Source organism: Somniosus microcephalus, chromosome 2 (genome assembly GCF_052327205.1).
Source record: "Somniosus microcephalus isolate GS21.2 chromosome 2, FLI_Smic_1.0, whole genome shotgun sequence".
NCBI lineage: Eukaryota > Metazoa > Chordata > Chondrichthyes > Squaliformes > Somniosidae > Somniosus > Somniosus microcephalus.
Window position 1 is genome coordinate 3,255,188 of NC_140988.1, and position 19,113 is coordinate 3,274,300.

Sequence of the window (19,113 nt, forward strand, 5' to 3'; positions counted from 1 at the left end):
TTAAAATTAATGGTGTGAAAATCATGTAGTTCGTGAGTATGTCTAAGTGTGTGTGAGTGCGTCAGTGTGTGAGTGTGTCAGTGAGTGTGTTAGTGTGTGTGTCAGTGTGTGTGTGTCAGTGTGTGAGTGTGTCAGTGTGTGTGAGTGTCAGTGTGTGTGTCAGTGTGTGAGTGTGTCGGTGTGTGTGTCAGTGTGTGTGTCAGTGTGTGTGTGTCAGTGTGTGAGTGTGTCAGTGTGTGTGTCAGTGTGTGTGAGTGTCAGTGTGTGTGTCAGTGTGTGTGTGTGTCAGTGTGTGTGTCAGTGTGTGTGTCAGTGTGTGAGTGTGTCAGTGTGTGTGTCAGTGTGTGTGTCAGTGTGTGTGTGTGTCAGTGTGTGTGTCAGTGTGTGTGAGTGTCAGTGTGTGTGTCAGTGTGTGTGTCAGTGTGTGTGTGTCAGTGTGTGTGTCAGTGTCAGTGTGTATGAGTGTCAGTGTGTGTGTGAGTGTGTGTGTCAGTGTGTGTGTCAGTGTGTGTGTCAGTGTGTGTGAGTGTCAGCGTGTGTGTCAGTGTGTGTGTCAGTGTGTGAGTGTGTCAGTGTGTGTGTGTCAGTGTGTGTGTGTCAGTGTGTGTGTCAGTGTGTGTGTGTCAGTGTGTCAGTGTGAGTGTGTCAGTGTGTCAGTGTGAGTGTGTCAGTGTGTGTGTGTCAGTGTGTATGTGTCAGTGTGTCAGTGTGTGTGTGTCAGTGTGTGTGTGTCAGTGTGTGTCAGTGTGTGTGTGTCATTGTGTCAGTGTGTGTGTGTCAGTGTGTGTGTGTCAGTGTGTGTGTGTCAGTGTGTGTCAGTGTGTGTGTGTCAGTGTGTGTCAGTGTGTGTGTGTCAGTGTGTGTCAGTGTGTGTGTGTCAGTGTGTCAGTGTGTGTGTGTCAGTGTGTGTGTGTCAGTGTGTGTGAGTGTCAGTGTGTGTGTGTCAGTGTGTGTGAGTGTCAGTGTGTGTGTCAATGTGTGTGTCAGTGTGTGTGTCAGTGTGTGTGTCAGTGTGTGAGTGTGTCAGTGTGTGTGTCAGTGTCAGTGTGTGTGTGTCAGTGTGTGTGTGAGTGTGTGTGTCAGTGTGTCAGTGTGAGTGTGTGAGTGTGTGAGTGTGTGAGTCAGTGTGTGAGTGTCAGTGTGTGAGTGTCAGTGTGTCAGTGTGAGTGTGTCAGTGTGTGAGTGTCAGTGTGTCAGTGTGAGTGTGTCAATGTGTGTGTGTGTCAGTGTGAGTGTGTCAGTGTGTGAGTGTGTGTGAGTCAGTGTGTGTGTCAGTCTGTCAGTGTGTGTGAGTCAGTGTGTGAGTCAGTGTGAGTGTGTCAGTGTGTGAGTGTCAGTGTGTGTGTCAGTGTGTGTGAGTCAGTGTGTCAGTGTGAGTATGTCAGTGTGTGAGTCAGTGTGTGTGTCAGTGTGTGTGAGTCAGTGTGTCAGTGTGAGTATGTCAGTGTGTGAGTCAGTGTGTGTGTGTCAGTGTGTGTGTCAGTGTGTGAGTCAGTGTGTCAGTGTGAGTGTGTCAGTGAGTGTGTCAGTGTGTGTGTCAGTGTGTGTGTGTCAGTGTGTAAGTGTGTCAGTGTGTGTGTCAGTGTGTGTGAGTGTCAGTGTGTGTGTCAGTGTGTGTGTGTGTCAGTGTGTGTGTCAGTGTGTGTGTCAGTGTGTGAGTGTGTCAGTGTGTGTGTCAGTGTGTGTGTCAGTGTGTGTGTGTGTCAGTGTGTGTGTCAGTGTGTGTGAGTGTCAGTGTGTGTGTCAGTGTGTGTGTCAGTGTGTGTGTGTCAGTGTGTGTGTCAATGTCAGTGTGTATGAGTGTCAGTGTGTGTGTGAGTGTGTGTGTCAGTGTGTGTGTCAGTGTGTGAGTGTGTCAGTGTGTGTGTCAGTGTGTGTGAGTGTCAGTGTGTGTGTCAGTGTGTGTGTGTGTCAGTGTGTGTGTCAGTGTGTGTGTCAGTGTGTGTGTGTCAGTGTGTGTGTCAGTGTGTGTGTCAGTGTGTGTGTGTGTCAGTGTGTGTGTCAGTGTGTGTGAGTGTCAGTGTGTGTGTCAGTGTGTGTGTCAGTGTGTGTGTGTCAGTGTGTGTGTCAGTGTCAGTGTGTATGAGTGTCAGTGTGTGTGTGAGTGTGTGTGTCAGTGTGTGTGTCAGTGTGTGTGTCAGTGTGTGTGAGTGTCAGCGTGTGTGTCAGTGTGTGTGTCAGTGTGTGAGTGTGTCAGTGTGTGTGTGTCAGTGTGTGTGTGTCAGTGTGTGTGTCAGTGTGTGTGTCAGTGTGTCAGTGTGAGTGTGTCAGTGTGTCAGTGTGAGTGTGTCAGTGTGTGTGTGTCAGTGTGTATGTGTCAGTGTGTCAGTGTGTGTGTGTCAGTGTGTGTGTGTCAGTGTGTGTGTGTCAGTGTGTCAGTGTGTGTGTGTGTCAGTGTGTGTGTGTCAGTGTGTGTGTGTCAGTGTGTGTCAGTGTGTGTGTGTCAGTGTGTGTGTGTCAGTGTGTGTCAGTGTGTGTGTGTCAGTGTGTGTGTGTCAGTGTGTCAGTGTGTGTGTGTCAGTGTGTGTGTGTCAGTGTGTGTGAGTGTCAGTGTGTGTGTGTCAGTGTGTGTGAGTGTCAGTGTGTGTGTCAATGTGTGTGTCAGTGTGTGTGTCAGTGTGTGTGTCAGTGTGTGAGTGTGTCAGTGTGTGTGTCAGTGTCAGTGTGTGTGTGTCAGTGTGTGTGTGAGTGTGTGTGTCAGTGTGTCAGTGTGAGTGTGTCAGTGTGTGAGTGTGTGAGTCAGTGTGTGAGTGTCAGTGTGTGAGTGTCAGTGTGTCAGTGTGAGTGTGTCAGTGTGTGAGTGTCAGTGTGTCAGTGTGAGTGTGTCAATGTGTGTGTGTGTCAGTGTGAGTGTGTCAGTGTGTGAGTGTGTGTGAGTCAGTGTGTGTGTCAGTCTGTCAGTGTGTGTGAGTCAGTGTGTGAGTCAGTGTGAGTGTGTCAGTGTGTGAGTGTCAGTGTGTGTGTCAGTGTGTGTGAGTCAGTGTGTCAGTGTGAGTATGTCAGTGTGTGAGTCAGTGTGTGTGTCAGTGTGTGTGAGTCAGTGTGTCAGTGTGAGTATGTCAGTGTGTGAGTCAGTGAGTCAGTGTGTGTGTGTCAGTGTGTGTGTCAGTGTGTGAGTCAGTGTGTCAGTGTGAGTGTGTCAGTGAGTGTGTCAGTGTGTGTGAGTCAGTGTGTGAGTGTCAGTGTGTGAGTGTCAGTGTGTCAGTGAGTGTGTCAGTGTGTGTGAGTCAGTGTGTCAGTGTGTGAGTGTCAGTGTGTGTGTCAGTGTGTGAGTGTGTCAGTGTGTGTGTCAGTGTGTGTGTCAGTGTGTGTGTCAGTGTGTGAGTCAGTGTGTGTGTAAAGAAGAATTATTTGCTAAGAAAACCTAATTGTCACTACAGGCAGTTTATTTAGCTTTGATGTGTCAAATTCGAAGAGGAGCCGGGAATCCTCCCGGGATTCTGACCAAACATTCCCCCCTCAACCAACACCAGCAAAACCATCCCAGATCCCAACAACGCGCCGTGTAAAACAAGCTTCTCCTCACCTGCCCCATCTTTGCAGGCGCGATGGGAACTGACCTGGGCGATAACAATGCAGGTTTTTTATTCACCCGTGGGATGTGGGCGTCACTGGCAAGGCCGGCATTTATTGCCCACGAGCCGCTGCAGTCCACACGGTGACGGTAATGCCATGGGGTCCGTCTGGTTTTATTCTTAGTAGCAGTTCAGTACAACCGAGTGTCTCGCTCGGCCATTTCAGAGGGTAGATTAGAGTCAACCACATTGCTGTGGGTCTGGAGTCACGTATCGGCCAGACCGGGTGAGGGCGGCAGATTTCCTTCCCTAAAGGGCATGAGTGAACCAGGTGGGTTTTTATGACAATCCAGTAGTTTCATGGTCACCATTACTGACACTAGCTTTTTATTTCAGATTTATTTAATTAATTGAATTTAAATTCCCAGCTGCTGTGGTGGGATTTGAGCTCATATATCCAGATCATTAGGTCCAGGCCTCTGGATTACTAGTCCAGTAACATTACCACTCAGCTAACATTCCCACACACACAGTCACACATGTTGGAGTGGAAAGGCAGGTTGGAGATGGGGGCAGTAGTTTACATAAGAACATAAGAAATAGGAGCAGGAATAGGCCACTTGGCCCCTCGAGCCTGCTCCGCCATTCAATAAAATCATGGCTGACCTGATCTTGGCCTCAACCCCACTGTCCCGCTCTCTCCCCATAACCCTCGACTCCCCTGTAGTTCAAATGTCTGTCTATCTCAGCCTTGAATATATTCAGTGACTCCGCCTCCACAGCTCTCTGGGGTAGAGAATTCCAAAGATTCACGACCCTCTGAGAGAAGAAATTCCTCCTCATCTCCGTTTTAAAAGGGTGACCCCTTATTCTGAAACTGTGCCCCCTAGTTCTAGATACCCCCACTAGGGGAAACATCCTCTCTGCATCTACCCTGTCGAGCCCCCTCAGAATCTTATATGTTTCAGTAAGATCCCCTCTCATTCTTCTAAACTCCAATGAGTGTAGGCCCAACCTGCTCAACCTTTCCTCATAAGACAACCCCTTCATCTCCCGAATCAACCTCGTGAACCTTCTCTGAACTGCCTCCAGTGCAAGTATATCCCTCCTTAAATAAGGAGACCAAAACTGTACGCAGTACTCCAGGTGTGGTCTCACCAGCGCCCTGTACAGTTGTAGCAGGACTTCCCTACTTTTATACTCCATCCCCTTTGCAATAAAGGCCAACATTCCATTTGCCTTCCTAATTACTTGCTGTACCTGCATGCTAACTTTTTGTGTTTCATGTACAAGGACCCCCAGGTCCCTCTGTACCGCCGCATTCTGTAATCTCTCTCCATTTAAATAATAATTTGCTTTTTCATTCTTCCTTCCAAAGTGGATAACATCACATTTTCCCACATTGTACTCCATCTGCCAAATTTTTGCCCACTCACTGAACCTCTCGATATCCCTTTGCAGACTCTGTGTCCTCCTCACAACTTGCGAACCCACCTATCTTTGTATCATCAGCAAATTTGGCTACAGTACACTCGGTCCCTGTGGTAAACCACTGTTATTGTTGTTCACCGTTGTTGTTGTTGTTGCACACTGTTGTATCTAGGCATGCCTCAGCATGCCTCTGCTGGCTCCGCCCCTGGCTCCACCCACAGGCCCAGGTATAAAGGTGACTGCTCTGCAGCCCCCTGCCTTCTTGGAAACCAGTCAACCACAAGAGGCATGCTCTGTTCTTTGTTAATAAAAGCCTTTTAGTTACTCTCCTAACTCTCTGTCTTTTATGAGTAATTGATAGCGCATCAATTTTATTAACAAAAACAAAATGTCGGCACCAAACGCTGAGCAGCAGGCGCTGCAGCAAACGACGGCACCAAACGCTGAGCAGCAGGTGCTGCTGCATGCCCTCAGACCAACATGCCTGGACCTAGACCCTCAAGAGGCAGGTTCGTCTACCAAGTTCGCACAATGGCTGCGTTGCTTCGAAGCTTACCTGGAAGCCTCAGCCGTGACACTAGATGGAAACAAACTAAAAATCCTGGCCTCCAAGGTGGGCCACCAAGTCTACACGCTCATCCAGGACGCGACTACCTACGCGGCGGCTATCGATCTGCTAAAAGGACAATACACACGCCCAGTAAATATGGTTTATGCCAGACACCTCCTGAGATCCCGCAAACAGCAGTCCGGGGAATCGTTGGAGGCATTCCTACGGGCACTACAGATACTCGGCCGAGCCTGCGATTGTAAAGAGGTATCGGCCGCGACACACACGGAGGGACTTATCCGAGACGCTTTCGTTGCGGGCCTCAAATCCGACTACTCCCGGCAGAGACTGCTGGAGAAGGGCGAAATCGACCTGAAGAAGGCAGTGTCCCTCGCGCTCTCGCTAGACGCGGCCCACCGGAATATGGACGCATTCTCCCCTAACCGCTCCGCACCGTGGACGCCGCAACCTTGGGTCATGGGACCCCCGGCACCAACTGCTGCAGCGATGTCCAAGGGCCCGAAATGTTACTTTTGTGGCCAGGCAAAACACCCCAGAGCACGCTGCCCGGCGAAAAATGCTACCTGCTCTGGCTGCGGGAAGAAAGGACACTACGTCAGCGCCTGCAAAGGTAAAACCACTAACGCCAGCAGCGCCGCGTGTGAACCGTGGGGGCAGCCATCTTGTCCACCATCTTGGACACCTCCAGCCGCGTGGGGATCGGGATCATGGGCACAGCCATTTTGTCCGCCATCTTGGACGCCTCCAACTCCAATCGCGGGTGACCCGGACTTAACCACCGCCTCGTCTGACGACCACAGCGACCCGCTCGACCGTACGCTGGCCTCCGTGACGCTGGACCAATCTCTCCCTCACCAACTGTCCAGGTCCATGATGGACATTACGGTAAACGGCCGCGCCACTACCTGCCTTTTCGACAGCGGGAGCACGGAGAGATTTATCCACCCCGACACGGTGCGCGGTTACTCTCTCCCGGTCCTGCCAATGCGCCATCGGATCTCTATGGCTTCCAAATCCCATTCAGCAGACGTCGGTGGCTACTGTGTAGTGACCCTTTCAGTAAGGGGCACAGAATACAAACATTTTAAACTTCTTGTCCTGCCCCATCTCTGCGCTGCCGTTCTACTGGGGTTGGATTTTCAGTGCCATCTTAAAAGTGTCACATTAGCGTACGGCGGACCCCTCCCCCCACTCACAGTCTGCAGCCAGCAGCTTTTAAATCGCCCGCCGCGCACCATTTGCAGCCTCTCCACGCTTAAAGTCTCCCCCCGCCCCCCTTGTTCGCTAACCTCACCCGCGACTGTAAGCCCATCGCTACCAAAAGCAGGCGGTACAGTGCCGGTTATAGGAGCTTCATTAAATCCGAAGTAGCAAGACTCCTGAAGGAAGGGATTATTGAGGGTTGCACTAGCCCATGGCGAGCACAAGTGGTGGTAGTGAAGACTGGCGAAAAACAGCGCCTAGTTATTGACTACAGCCAGACGATCAATCGCTACACCCAGTTAGATGCATACCCACTCCCCCGCATATCTGACATGGTCAATCAGATAGCACAATACCGGGTGTTCTCGACGATTGATCTGAAGTCAGCATACCACCAGCTCCCCATCAGGCCTGAGGACCGCCAGTACACAGCTTTTGAAGCTGACGGTCGTCTCTACCACTTCCTCCGAGTCCCCTTCGGCGTCACCAACGGGGTTTCGGTCTTCCAAAGGGAGATGGACCGAATGGTTGACCAGAACACGCTGCAGGCCACCTTCCCCTATCTAGACAACGTCACCATCTGCGGCCACGACCAGCAGGACCATGACGTTAACCTAGAGAAATTCCTCCGTACGGCCCAGTGGCTGAATCTAACATACAACAAGGACAAATGTATGTTTCGCACCACGCGCCTCGCCATTCTTGGCTGCGTAGTAGAGAACGGAGTTATCGGCCCCGACCCCGACAGAATGCGCCCCCTTATGGAGCTCCCCCTCCCCCACTGCCAAAAAGCACTGAAGAGATGCCTAGGGTTTTTCTCTTACTATGCTCAGTGGGTGCCCAACTATGCGGACAAAGCCAGACCCCTCATCAAGTCCACCTCCTTCCCCCTGACAGCAGAGGCATGTGCAGCCTTCACTCTCATAAAAAGAGATATTGTGAAGGCCACAATGCACGCAGTGGATGAGTCCATCCCTTTCCAAGTGGAGAGCGACGCATCCGACTTCGCCCTAGCTGCAACCCTTAACCAGGCGGGGAGACCCGTGGCCTTTTTCTCAAGGACCCTCCAGGGCCCCGAGATTCGACACTCCTCTGTCGAAAAGGAGGCCCAGGCCATTGTGGAAGCGGTGCGACATTGGAGGCATTACCTGGCCGGAAAACGATTTACCCTGCTCACTGACCAGCGTTCAGTAGCTTTTATGTTTAATAATAATCAGAGGGGCAAAATCAAGAACGACAAGATCTTGAGGTGGAGAATTGAACTCTCCACCTACAATTACGATATCTTGTACCGGCCCGGGAAACTCAATGAGCCCCCAGATGCCCTATCACGTGGTACATGCGCCAACGCGCAGGTTGATAGACTGCAGACCCTCCACAATGACCTCTGCCACCCGGGGGTCACCAGGTTCTTCCACTTCATCAAATCCCGTAACCTGCCCTACTCCATCGAGGAGGTCAGGACCATGACCAGGAACTGCCAAATCTGTGCCGAGTGCAAACCGCATTTTTATAGGCCAGACAGAGCAAGCCTGATCAAGGCCACTCGCCCCTTCGAGCGCCTGAGCGTCGATTTTAAAGGGACCTTCCCCTCCTCTGACCGCAACGTGTACTTCCTCAACATAATTGATGAGTACTCCCGTTTCCCGTTTGCCATCCCGTGCCCAGACATGACCAGTACCACGGTCATTAAATGTCTGAATGACCTTTTCGCCTTGTTCGGCTTCCCTAGCTATATCCATAGCGACCGGGGCTCATCCTTTATGAGCGACGAACTCCGTCAGTACCTGCTCACGAGAGGTATTGCTACAAGCAGAACCACCAGCTACAACCCCCGGGGGAACGGCCAGGTGGAAAGAGAGAACGCGACGGTTTGGAAGGCCGTCCTCTTAAACTTAAAATCTAAGGGCCTTCCGACCTCTCGCTGGCAGGAGGTCCTCCCTGCGGCGCTCCACTCCATTCGGTCACTGCTTTGTACGGCCACCAATGCCACCCCCCATGAAAAAATGTTCACTTTCCCCAGGAAGTCCACATCGGGGACCTCGCTACCGACATGGCTGACGTCTCCAGGACCCGTCCTACTGCGGAAGCACGTGAGATCCCATAAAACGGACCCCCTGGTCGAGAGGGTGAGCCTCCTCCACGCCAACCCCCAGTATGCTTACGTGGCGTACCCGGACGGGCGGGAGGACACAGTCTCCATACGAGACCTCGCACCTTCGGGTGCCCCTGAAACACTACCATTGCGGGAGGACACAGTCTCCATACGAGACCTCGCACCTTCGGGTGCCCCTGAAACACTACCATTGCCATCCACCACTACCCACAACCCAACCCCGGTAGACGGCATGCCGCAGCCCCAGGACCCGTCATTGACCACCCAACCACTCAATGAGACGCCAGATTCAACGTTGGATGCTGCACCACCACCACCGCCACCACGACGATCAGGACGGCATACAAGGCCACCTGATAGACTTACTTACACGAACCTTTAGTACACTTCACCCCGCCGGACTCAATTTTAAACAAGGGGTGAATGTGGTAAACCACTGTTATTGTTGTTCACCGTTGTTGTTGTTGTTGCACACTGTTGTATCTAGGCATGCCTCAGCATGCCTCTGCTGGCTCCGCCCCTGGCTCCACCCACAGGCCCAGGTATAAAGGTGACTGCTCTGCAGCCCCCTGCCTTCTTGGAAACCAGTCAACCACAAGAGGCATGCTCTGTTCTTTGTTAATAAAAGCCTTTTAGTTACTCTCCTAACTCTCCGTCTTTTATGAGTAATTGATAGCATATCAGTCCCTTCATCCAAGTCATTAATATAGATTGTAAATAGTTGTGGCCCCAGCACTGATCCCTGTGGCACCCCACTAGTTACAGTTTGCCAACCGGAAATTGACCCATTTATCCCGACTCTTTGTTTTCTGTTAGTTAGCCAATCCTCTATCCATGCTAATATATTACCCCCAACCCCACAAGCTCTTATCTTGTGCAGTAACCTTTTATGTGTCACCTTATCGAATGCCTTTTGGAAATCCAAATACACTACATCTACTGGTTCCCCTTTATCCACCCTGCTCGTTACATCTTCAAAGAACTCTAGTAAATTTGTCAAACATGATTTCCCTTTCATAAAACCAGGTTGACTCTGCTTGACTATATTATGATTTTCTAAATGTCCTGCTACCACTTCCTTAAAGATGGACTCCAGCATTTCCCCAATGACAGATGTTAGGCTAACTGGTCTATAGTTGCCTGTTTTCTGTCTCCCTCCTTTCTTGAATAGGGGAGTTACATTTGGGGGTTTCCAATCCACTGGGCCCTCTCCAGCAAAAGGGGCGAGGAGGGTTTTTTTGAAGAGGTGATGATGGCAGATTTGAAAGGGAGAGGAGAGTGCCTGAAGAGAGGGAACCATTTACAATATCAGCTAGAATAGGGGTAGAAGGAGTGTTTAGTGGGAATGGAGTCAAGAGATTAGGAGGTGCTTCAAATGGAAGAGAAGAGCTGGGAGATGGCAGTGCAATCAAAGAGGCAGGGTCTGGAGCTAAAGTGGGAGGAAGGCTGGAGGAAATTTGGAATAGTGGGAAGGTTGAGGGCGGAGCAGCAGAGACAGTGTACAGATCGTCTTCGTCTTAGTCATGAAGAAATCCTTGTACTCATTGTTGGAGGTGAGACGGCAGGGGAGAGGGATTTAAGGAGGTGGTTGGTAGCGGAGAAATGGAGCTTGGGGTTATCATAGAATCATAGGATCCCACAGCACAGAAGGAGGCCCTTTGTCTGGTCCTGAAAGAGTTCTCCAATTTAGTCCCGTACCCCAGCTGTTTCCCCAAAACCCTGCAAATTAGTCCTCTTCAAGTACACGTCCAGATCTGTGCCCTCCAGGATGACCCTACTGGACGAGTTGGGCAGATGAGAGCAAGGCTTGCTATAGCATGATGTGGTCGGATCAGAGTTGGCACTGGATGAAATGACCAGGAACGAAGACAAACTCGTACTCCTCCCGAACTCACACTTTGTGGCGGCAGTACCATAGCAGATCATAAAATCTTGTAAAACCAATGCAGACACAATAGCCTCCACTGCTGTGTGTCAAGTACATTGGCAAATGGGCATTCGCTGCCTACAAATGATTGCCAATTAATCTGCCAAGCCAACACTAAATTACACACGTGTTGGATTATAAACAGCAAGAACATATAGACAACCTAATTGTACTTATGAGGTAGCCAGAGTGTTACAATAAACAGATGCATTGTCACATGTAAAACCCATGATAATCTTCTGTGCCCCACGGTGATAATTGTATGTCAGGATATTATAATTGTACATCATGATAATCATTGTAATGACAAGGTATCAACAGAAATGTGGCTTAAGATGACTGGAAAAGAGGGAATCATACAATCAAGATGGTTGTTAAAACAACAGTTTCACTCAGACAGGGGGGGGGGGGCGGGGCGGGGGGGGGACATGGAAGGAAAATACTTCACCGACACAGTAGGGGATGCTGTTTTGCGATTGGTGCTCGGATTCCTAACCCTGGACAGCACCTTTCACCACCTCAGGACGTCCCAAAGCGCTTCACAGCCAATGAAGTGCTTTTTGAAGTGTGGTCACTGTTGTAATGTGGGAAACGCGGCAGCCAATTTGAGCACAGCAAGATCCCACAAACAGCAATGTGATAATGACCAGATCATCTGTTTTAGTGATGTTGATTGAGGGATAAATATTGGCCCCAGGACACCGGGGAGAACTCCCCTGCTCTTCTTCGAAACCGTGCCATGGGATCTTTTACATCCACCTGAGAGAGCAGACGGGGCCTCGGTTTAACATCTCATCTGGAAGACGGCAACTCTGACAGTGCAGCGCTCCCTCAGTACTGCCCCTCCGACAATGCGGCGCTCTCTCAGTACTGCCCCTCCGACAGTGTGGCACTCCCTCAGTACTGCCCCTCCGACAGTGTGGCGCTCCCTCAGCACTGCCCCTCCGACAGTGCGGCGCTCCCTCAGTACTGCCCCTCCGACAATGCGGCGCTCTCTCAGTACTGCCCCTCCGACAGTGCGGCACTCCCTCAGTACTGCCCCTCCGACAGTGTGGCGCTCCCTCAGCACTGCCCCTCCGACAGTGTGGCGCTCCCTCAGTACTGCCCCTCCGACAGTGCGGCGCTCCCTCAGTACTGCCCCTCCGACAGTGCGGCGCTCCCTCAGTACTGCCCCTCCGACAGTGCGGCGCTCCCTCAGTACTGACTCTCCGACAGTGCAGCGCTCCCTCAGTACTGCCCCTCCGACAGTGCGGCGCTCCCTCAGTACTGCCCCTCCGACAGTGCGGCGCTCCCTCAGTACTGCCCCTCCGACAGTGCGGCGCTCCCTCAGTACTGCCCCTCCGACAGTGCGGCGCTCCCTCAGTACTGACTCTCCGACAGTGCAGCGCTCCCTCAGTACTGCCCCTCCGACAGTGCAGCGCTCCCTCAGTACTGCCCCTCCGACAGTGCGGTGCTCCCTCAGTACTGCACCAGGAGTGTCAGCCTGGATTTTTGTGCTCAGATTAATGTCCAGGACACTGCTGTGAGCAACCCGGGTGAAAAATCATAGGGACATTAAAAAAATGGTGTGTTTTTAAATTGTCCTTTGAGCACCTTCGTTCATTAGTTATAAAAGTCTCTGAGATGGGCAGTGGGTGGGGGCTGGGGTGGAGCCTGGAGCTCATGTGATGAAACCTCCACGAAGAGATAGGCGAAGTGGAAAATGTGGCGGCAGGAGGGGTGGGTAGCCCTCATAAAACCTTATTCTCAGGAGTGTAGAAGAATGAGAGGTGATCTCATTGACACATATAAGATTCTGAGGGGGATTGACAGGGTCGATGCTGAGAGGCTGTTTCCCCCTGGCTGGGGAGTCTAGAACCAGGGGTCACAGTCTCAGGATAAGGGGTCGGCCATTGAGGATTGAGATGAGGAGAAATTCCTTCACTCAGAGGGTGGTGAATCTTTGGAATTCTCTACCCCAGGGGGCTGTGGAGGCTCAGACGTTTATATTCAAGACAGAGATCAATTTTTGGATATTAAGCGAATCAAGGGATATGGGGATCAGGCAGGAAAGTGGAGTTGATGTCGATGATCAGCTGTGATCTTATTGAGCAGGCTCGAGGGGCCGAATGGCCGACTCCTGCTCCTATTTCTTATGTTCTTATGAGTTAGCAACCCTGGTTGGAGTTGAGATGCACTGTTTGGGGAGAGTAGAGGGAACGTTTTGCCTCTGGTTGTGCTACATTTCTGAGTTTTGTATCATCTGCAAACTTTGAAATGATGTATACCCAAGTCCAGGTCATTAATATATATCACAAATAGCAGTGGTCCTAATACCGACCCCTAGGGAACACCACTGCACACTTCCCTCCAGTCTGGAAAACAACCCTTCACCGTTCTCTCTGCTTTCTGTCCCGTGCCCAATTTTGTATCCATGCTGCCTCTGTACACTGCCTTCATCGGCCTCTCCGTTAATTCATCAAAGAACTCGATCAGGTTAGTCAAACATGATTTGCCTTTAACAAATCCGTGTTGACTTTCATTTATTAGCCCATACTTTCCCAAATGGCCATTCATTTTGTCCCGGATTCTTGCCTCGAAAGGTTTCCCACCACTGACATTAGGCTGACTGACCTGTAGTTACCTTTTTTAAACAAGGGTGTAACATTTGCAATATAGTGTTCTAAAATTATCCGTGTGCATATTGCAATAGAAATTGGATTTCCATAACAGTTTACCTTTTGCCCCATTCCCGTCTCCTGCTCAAGACACTAACTCATGGTGTCGTAGCGCCAATGATTCCAGTGCTCCGATACAATGCTCTTGTGTGTAAGATGTGAGTGTAAGCACGATATTCAACAGTGACAGTTACAACAGTCAAGCCTGATCATATCTCTTCCCCCTACCTTCATCCGCACACATACTTTCTAATGGGGATCATTGGTCAATGGGCCAGAGTGAGAACTTTGGATGAACAAGTCTGAAATTGGAGTTTCCCCTCCAAACCCATGCCCACCCCACCTGCCCTGCCACCGCCCTCGCCCCCGCCCCCCCCCCCCCCCCCCCACCCACCGAACAACCATCAAACTGGCTGAAATCAACAAACTCTTCAGAGACAGTGGATAGAAGTTGGGTCCTTCCTGCTCAGTGCGGCTCGAAGCCGGATTTTAAGAACTTAAGAATTAGGAGCAGGAGTCGGCCATTCGGCCCCTCGAGCCTGCTCCACCATTCAATAAGATCATGGCTGATCATCGATCCACTTTCCCATCCGATCCCCATATCCCTTGATTCCCCTAGAGTCCAAAAATCTATCGCTCTCAGCCTTGAATATGCTCAACAACTGAGCCTCCACAGTCCTCTGGGGCAGAGAATTCCAAAGATTCACAACCCTCTGAGTGAAGAAATTCCTCCTCATCTCCAGAGAGTATCGGCCCATTCTACTCAATCCCACTCATCCCAGGAATCAATCTAGTGAACTTTCGCTGCACCCCCTCTAAGGCAAGTGTGTCCTTCCTCAGGTACGGAGACCAGAACCGTGCCCAGTACTCCAGGTACGGAGACCAGAACCGTGCCCAGTACTCCAGGTACGGAGACCAGAACCGTGCCCAGTACTCCAGGTACGGAGACCAGAACCGTGCCCAGTACTCCAGGTACGGAGACCAGAACCGTGCCCAGTGCTCCAGGTACGGAGACCAGAACCGTGCCCAGTACTCCAGGTACGGAGACCAGAACCGTGCCCAGTGCTCCAGGTACGGAGACCAGAACCGTGCCCAGTACTCCAGGTACGGAGACCAGAACCGTGCCCAGTACTCCAGGTACGGAGACCAGAACCGTGCCCAGTACTCCAGGTACGGAGACCAGAACCGTGCCCAGTACTCCAGGTACGGAGACCAGAACCGTGCCCAGTACTCCAGGTACGGAGACCAGAACCGTGCCCAGTACTCCAGGTACGGAGACCAGAGCTGTGCCCAGTACTCCAGGTACGGAGACCAGAACCGTGCCCAGTACTCCAGGTACGGAGACCAGAACCGTGCCCAGTACTCCAGGTACGGAGACCAGAGCTGTGCCCAGTACTCCAGGTACGGAGACCAGAACCGTGCCCAGTACTCCAGGTGTGGTCTCACCAAGGCCCTGTACAATTGTAGCAAGACTTCCTCACTCTTATACTCCAGCCCCCTTGCAATAAAGGCCAACATGCCCTTTGCCTTCCTCATTGCTCGCACTACCTGCCTGCTAACTCTCTGTGTTTCCTGTACGAGGACACCCAAATCTCTCTGAACACCAACATTTAATAGTTTCTCACCATTTAAAAAATATTCTGTTTTTCTATTCTTCCTACCAAAGTGAATAACCTCACATTTCCCCACATAATACTCCATCTGTCACCTTACTGCCCACTCACTCAGTCTATCTATATCCCTTTGCAGACTCTGACCACCTCACAGCTTACTGTCCCACCCAGCTTTGTATCGTCAGCAAACTTGGATACATTACACTCGGTCCCTTTTAACACATTGCTTCTCAGGAATTGCGTCAAGTGTCTCATTGGCCATTGCAATGGACAAAGTTTGGGTCTATAAACTTACTGTGGTGCTCAGTGCCATCGTCAGGTCCAAGGGTTTGGAAAGCACCTAGGCCAGTGGAAGGTAGCGAGTTTTGTAGCGATCTGGTGAGAAGTTGATCCAGCTGATCCTGGGAGTTAATCTGGAACGCCTAGAGAAACAAATCAATGTGAAGCTTTAACAATGTGAAAATGTCTTAGGGTAAGGATTTTACACCACCACCTGCAAGTCACACACCATCCTGACTCGGAAATATATCGTCGTTCCTTCATCATCGCTGGGTCAAAATCCTGGAACTCCCTCCCTAACAGCACTGTGGGAGCACCTTCACCACACGGACTGCAGCGGTTCAAGAAGGAGGCTCACCACCACCTTCTCAAGGGCGACTAGGGATGGGCAATAAATGCCGGCCTCGCCAGCGACGCCCACACCCCAGGCACGAATAAAAAAAAAATCAATGCTCCCATCAATGGAAAGGAAATTCCTGCAGGATCCATTGTCCCATCTCCCGAATTCCCGACAGCAAATCTCCACACCAGCTGCAAAATCAACCCATTATGGAGATTATTTACGGAAGGGTGGTAGAGGCAGAAACGCATTTAAAAAGTACTCGGATATGCACTTGAAGCACCGTAATCTACAGGGCTACGGGCCAAGAGCTGGAAAGCGGGATTAGGCTGGAGAGCTCTTTTCTGACTGGCACAGACGCGATGGGCCGAATGGCCTCCTTCTGTGCAATAAATTTCTATGATTCTGACATAGGAACGGGAGGAGACTATTCAGCCTCTCAAGCCTGTTCCGCCATTCAATGAAATCATGGCTGATCTGGGTCTTAACTCCATCTATCCATGGATCCATATTCCTTACTATTCTTACCCAAAAAAATCTATCAATCTCAGTTTTGAAATATTCCATTGTCCCCCAGCCTCAACAGCTTTTGGGGAGAGTTCCAGATTTCCACTCCCCTTTGTGTGAAGAAATGCTTCCTGACATCACCCCTGAATGGGTTAGCTCTAATTCCTTTGAAGAGCATCGAAAAAATAAATCTCACACATTAAAATAGTTTTCTGTCATTTCTAGTTGTAGACTTGGTTAAGGCCTCAGATAGATATTAGCCCAGAAATTCGGGTCGGGGGCTTCCCGCAGGTGTAAGCCTCCGACCTGCACTTACCTAGCGCGCCGGCCGTTTTGCTGTGGGCCCCCGTGGGATTCCGATCCTGGGCCTGCTCCAACTGCCGGCGCGCAGTGCTTGCATATCCCAGGGGCGCAGTTAGTTCGAAGTGTCCCCTGGGATCACGTGGGCCATGGAGAGCCAATGGTAGCAGGGAATGCTCCATTCATAAAATTGACAGGAAGACCTGTCAAATCTATGAATAGAGATCGGCCCCAAAACATCACTAAAACTTCAAATAACTTTTTTTTAAAACCCTGAACGGCCTGGCTCTAATTTGAAGGTTCTGCCCCCTTGTTCTGGACTCCCCCCACCAGAAGAAATAGTTTCTCTCTCTCTACCCGATCGACTCCTTTAATCATCTTAAACACCTCGATTAGATCGTCCCTTAATCTTCTGTACTCGAGGGCACACAAGCCCAGTCTGGGCAATGGAGCAGGTTCTGCGATTGGGGGCTACCAACAAGGAACAGCTATCTCGGGAAAAGCACGTCAGGAGTTTGCAGACGTACAGACTGCGGTTTTTCATCCATTCATTTTAATGGGCAGAAAACCAAGAGCTAAGGCCACATGATTTTCCAACTCATTCTGACGAGGGCCAATCCTTGCTGAGATGATTCAATCTGCCCTTATCAGTCGTGGTTCAGTTGGTAGCACTCCCCAGAGGTTGTGGGTCCAAGTCTTACTCCGCAAACTAGAGCACGAAATCCAGGCTGACACTCCCAGTGCAGTACTGAGGGAGCGCCATGTAGTGTATGTACCTTTAAGAGAGAACTACTTTTACAGCTCCTGTATACAGTAGTACCGGCAGTGACCACACCTGTCTATAAGCCTTGAGCATGCCTCTGTACTGTTAGTCTTTAGACTACCCTCCTCCAGTAAACACCTGTTGATTGTTAAGTTACAGCCTCCGTCTAGTTATGGGAAAACATCATACTTTAAGAATCACGGATTCAACAGTGGCGACGAGGTCGATTCGAATCTACCTGCAACTCTGCATTTCCTTTCAACGATTCGCTCCGGGAGGACGGTGGAAGAAAGTCGAGGCCAGAAGTACGGGTGTCGACCACGAGCAACCGCCCAGTCATCCGGCAGAGAGTGAACATCGCAGGGGAGGCTGTTGAGAGCCGGGCTTGGTTCCCCAGCCACGACGATCCAGCAACAGACTGGCAACAGGTACAGCGCAGACCCTTCCCGGACAGCGGCGGCTGGAGGCGACCGACGGCACAGAAAAGGCCGAGCAGCGTCGACGGGGCAAGAGAGAGGGTGAAGCGCACAGGGCGCAGCCGGGGGTTGAAAACCGAGCGGCGTCGAGGAAAAACAAAAAAAAGAGAGAGGGTAAAGCAGCAGCCGGGTTCAGGACCGAGCGGCGGCAACGGGAGAGGCGCACAGGAGAACGCGCAGAGCACAGCCAGGGCTCAAGGTCTGAACAGCGTCCGCGGGGGAAAGAAAGGAAGCGTGGGAGATGCCATTGAGCCGCGGAGAAGAAGGGAGAGCGCGGGAGACGCCATTTTAGAAGCCGCAGCGGAGAAGAAGGGCGAGCACGGGAAGAAAGGAAAGCATGGGAGACGCCATTTTGTGCCAGCGGAGAAGAAGGGAGAGCGCGGGAGACGCCATTTTAGACAGTTTAATCACACCCAGGGATGCCGAAGAGTGGCAGTATCCCTGCGTTCGACAATAAAGTCGAAGATTGGGCGATATATGTGAAACGCATTGAGGTGTACTGCAGGGCAAATGAAGTGCCAGATGCTAGGAAAGCACTGGTTTTGTTGAATTCCATGGGTGCAAAAACTTATGGCTTACTGTGAAACCTAATAACCCCAGAGAAGCCAGTGGATAAGAATTTCGAAAGCATAGTGGAAATCCTACAGGACCACTTAAACCCCACACTGCTGCTAATTGTAGTGTATGTACCTTGAAGAAGGAACTATATTCTGCAGCCCCTGTATACTGCAGTACCAGTAGTGACCACCCCGGTATATAAGCCTGTGTAGTAACTTTGTATAGTAGTTCCAGTTTTGCCTCCATTCAGTAAACACCTGTTATAACCAACTTCTGCAGTCCGTGTCTCAATTACACACGGACGTTACACTGGCGCCGAACAGATCCGAACTTACCTACAGTTCTGCACCACCTCACGGGGATCCATCCCTGAAGCGAAGTTGTTAGAGGTCGAGGCCAGAAGGAAGAAATCCAAAAAGAAAAAAAAACAAACAGAAGAAACGGGCGTCGACCGTGGGCAACCGCCTTCTGATTCATCGAATTCGAAGATTTGCAGGAGAGGCTGTCGAGAGCTGGGCTTGGTTATCCAGTCTATGGTGTTCCAGCTAATCGGGCTGGTGGCAGGTAGTACACTGATCCTTCCTGGGCTGCGGCGGGCTAGAGCTCGATCGGGTGGCTTTTCAACGGGGCCGAGCAGCGTTGTCGGGAAGAGGAGAGAGAGAGAGAGGGTGGAGCACACAGGGCGCGGCCGGTGCTACGAAGCCGGGCAGCGTACAGACCCGAGAAGAGGGAGGAAAGTGTCCCATAGGGTCTGCTCTGACGACGGGAACAGTAATTAAAATAAAAGAAATTAGAAGCGCAGAAAGCCGCGAGGAGCTGCAGTTTGCCACGGGGACCGAGGAGAGCGGCGTTGGCAG

The 19,113-nt window shown here is 51.1% G+C and overlaps 1 protein-coding gene across 2 annotated transcripts in view; it reads right to left on the bottom strand.

The window, feature by feature from the left end:
• LOC147122493 (B-cell scaffold protein with ankyrin repeats-like) overlaps positions 1-19,113 on the bottom strand; it is a 378,498-nt gene that overhangs the window by 282,040 nt on the left and 77,345 nt on the right. For both annotated transcript variants that reach the window (XM_086005800.1, XM_086005792.1), the window contains exon 7: positions 15,329-15,455. In XM_086005800.1, coding sequence (XP_085861926.1) covers positions 15,329-15,455 — 127 coding nt within the window. The remainder of the gene's footprint in view (positions 1-15,328; positions 15,456-19,113) is intronic.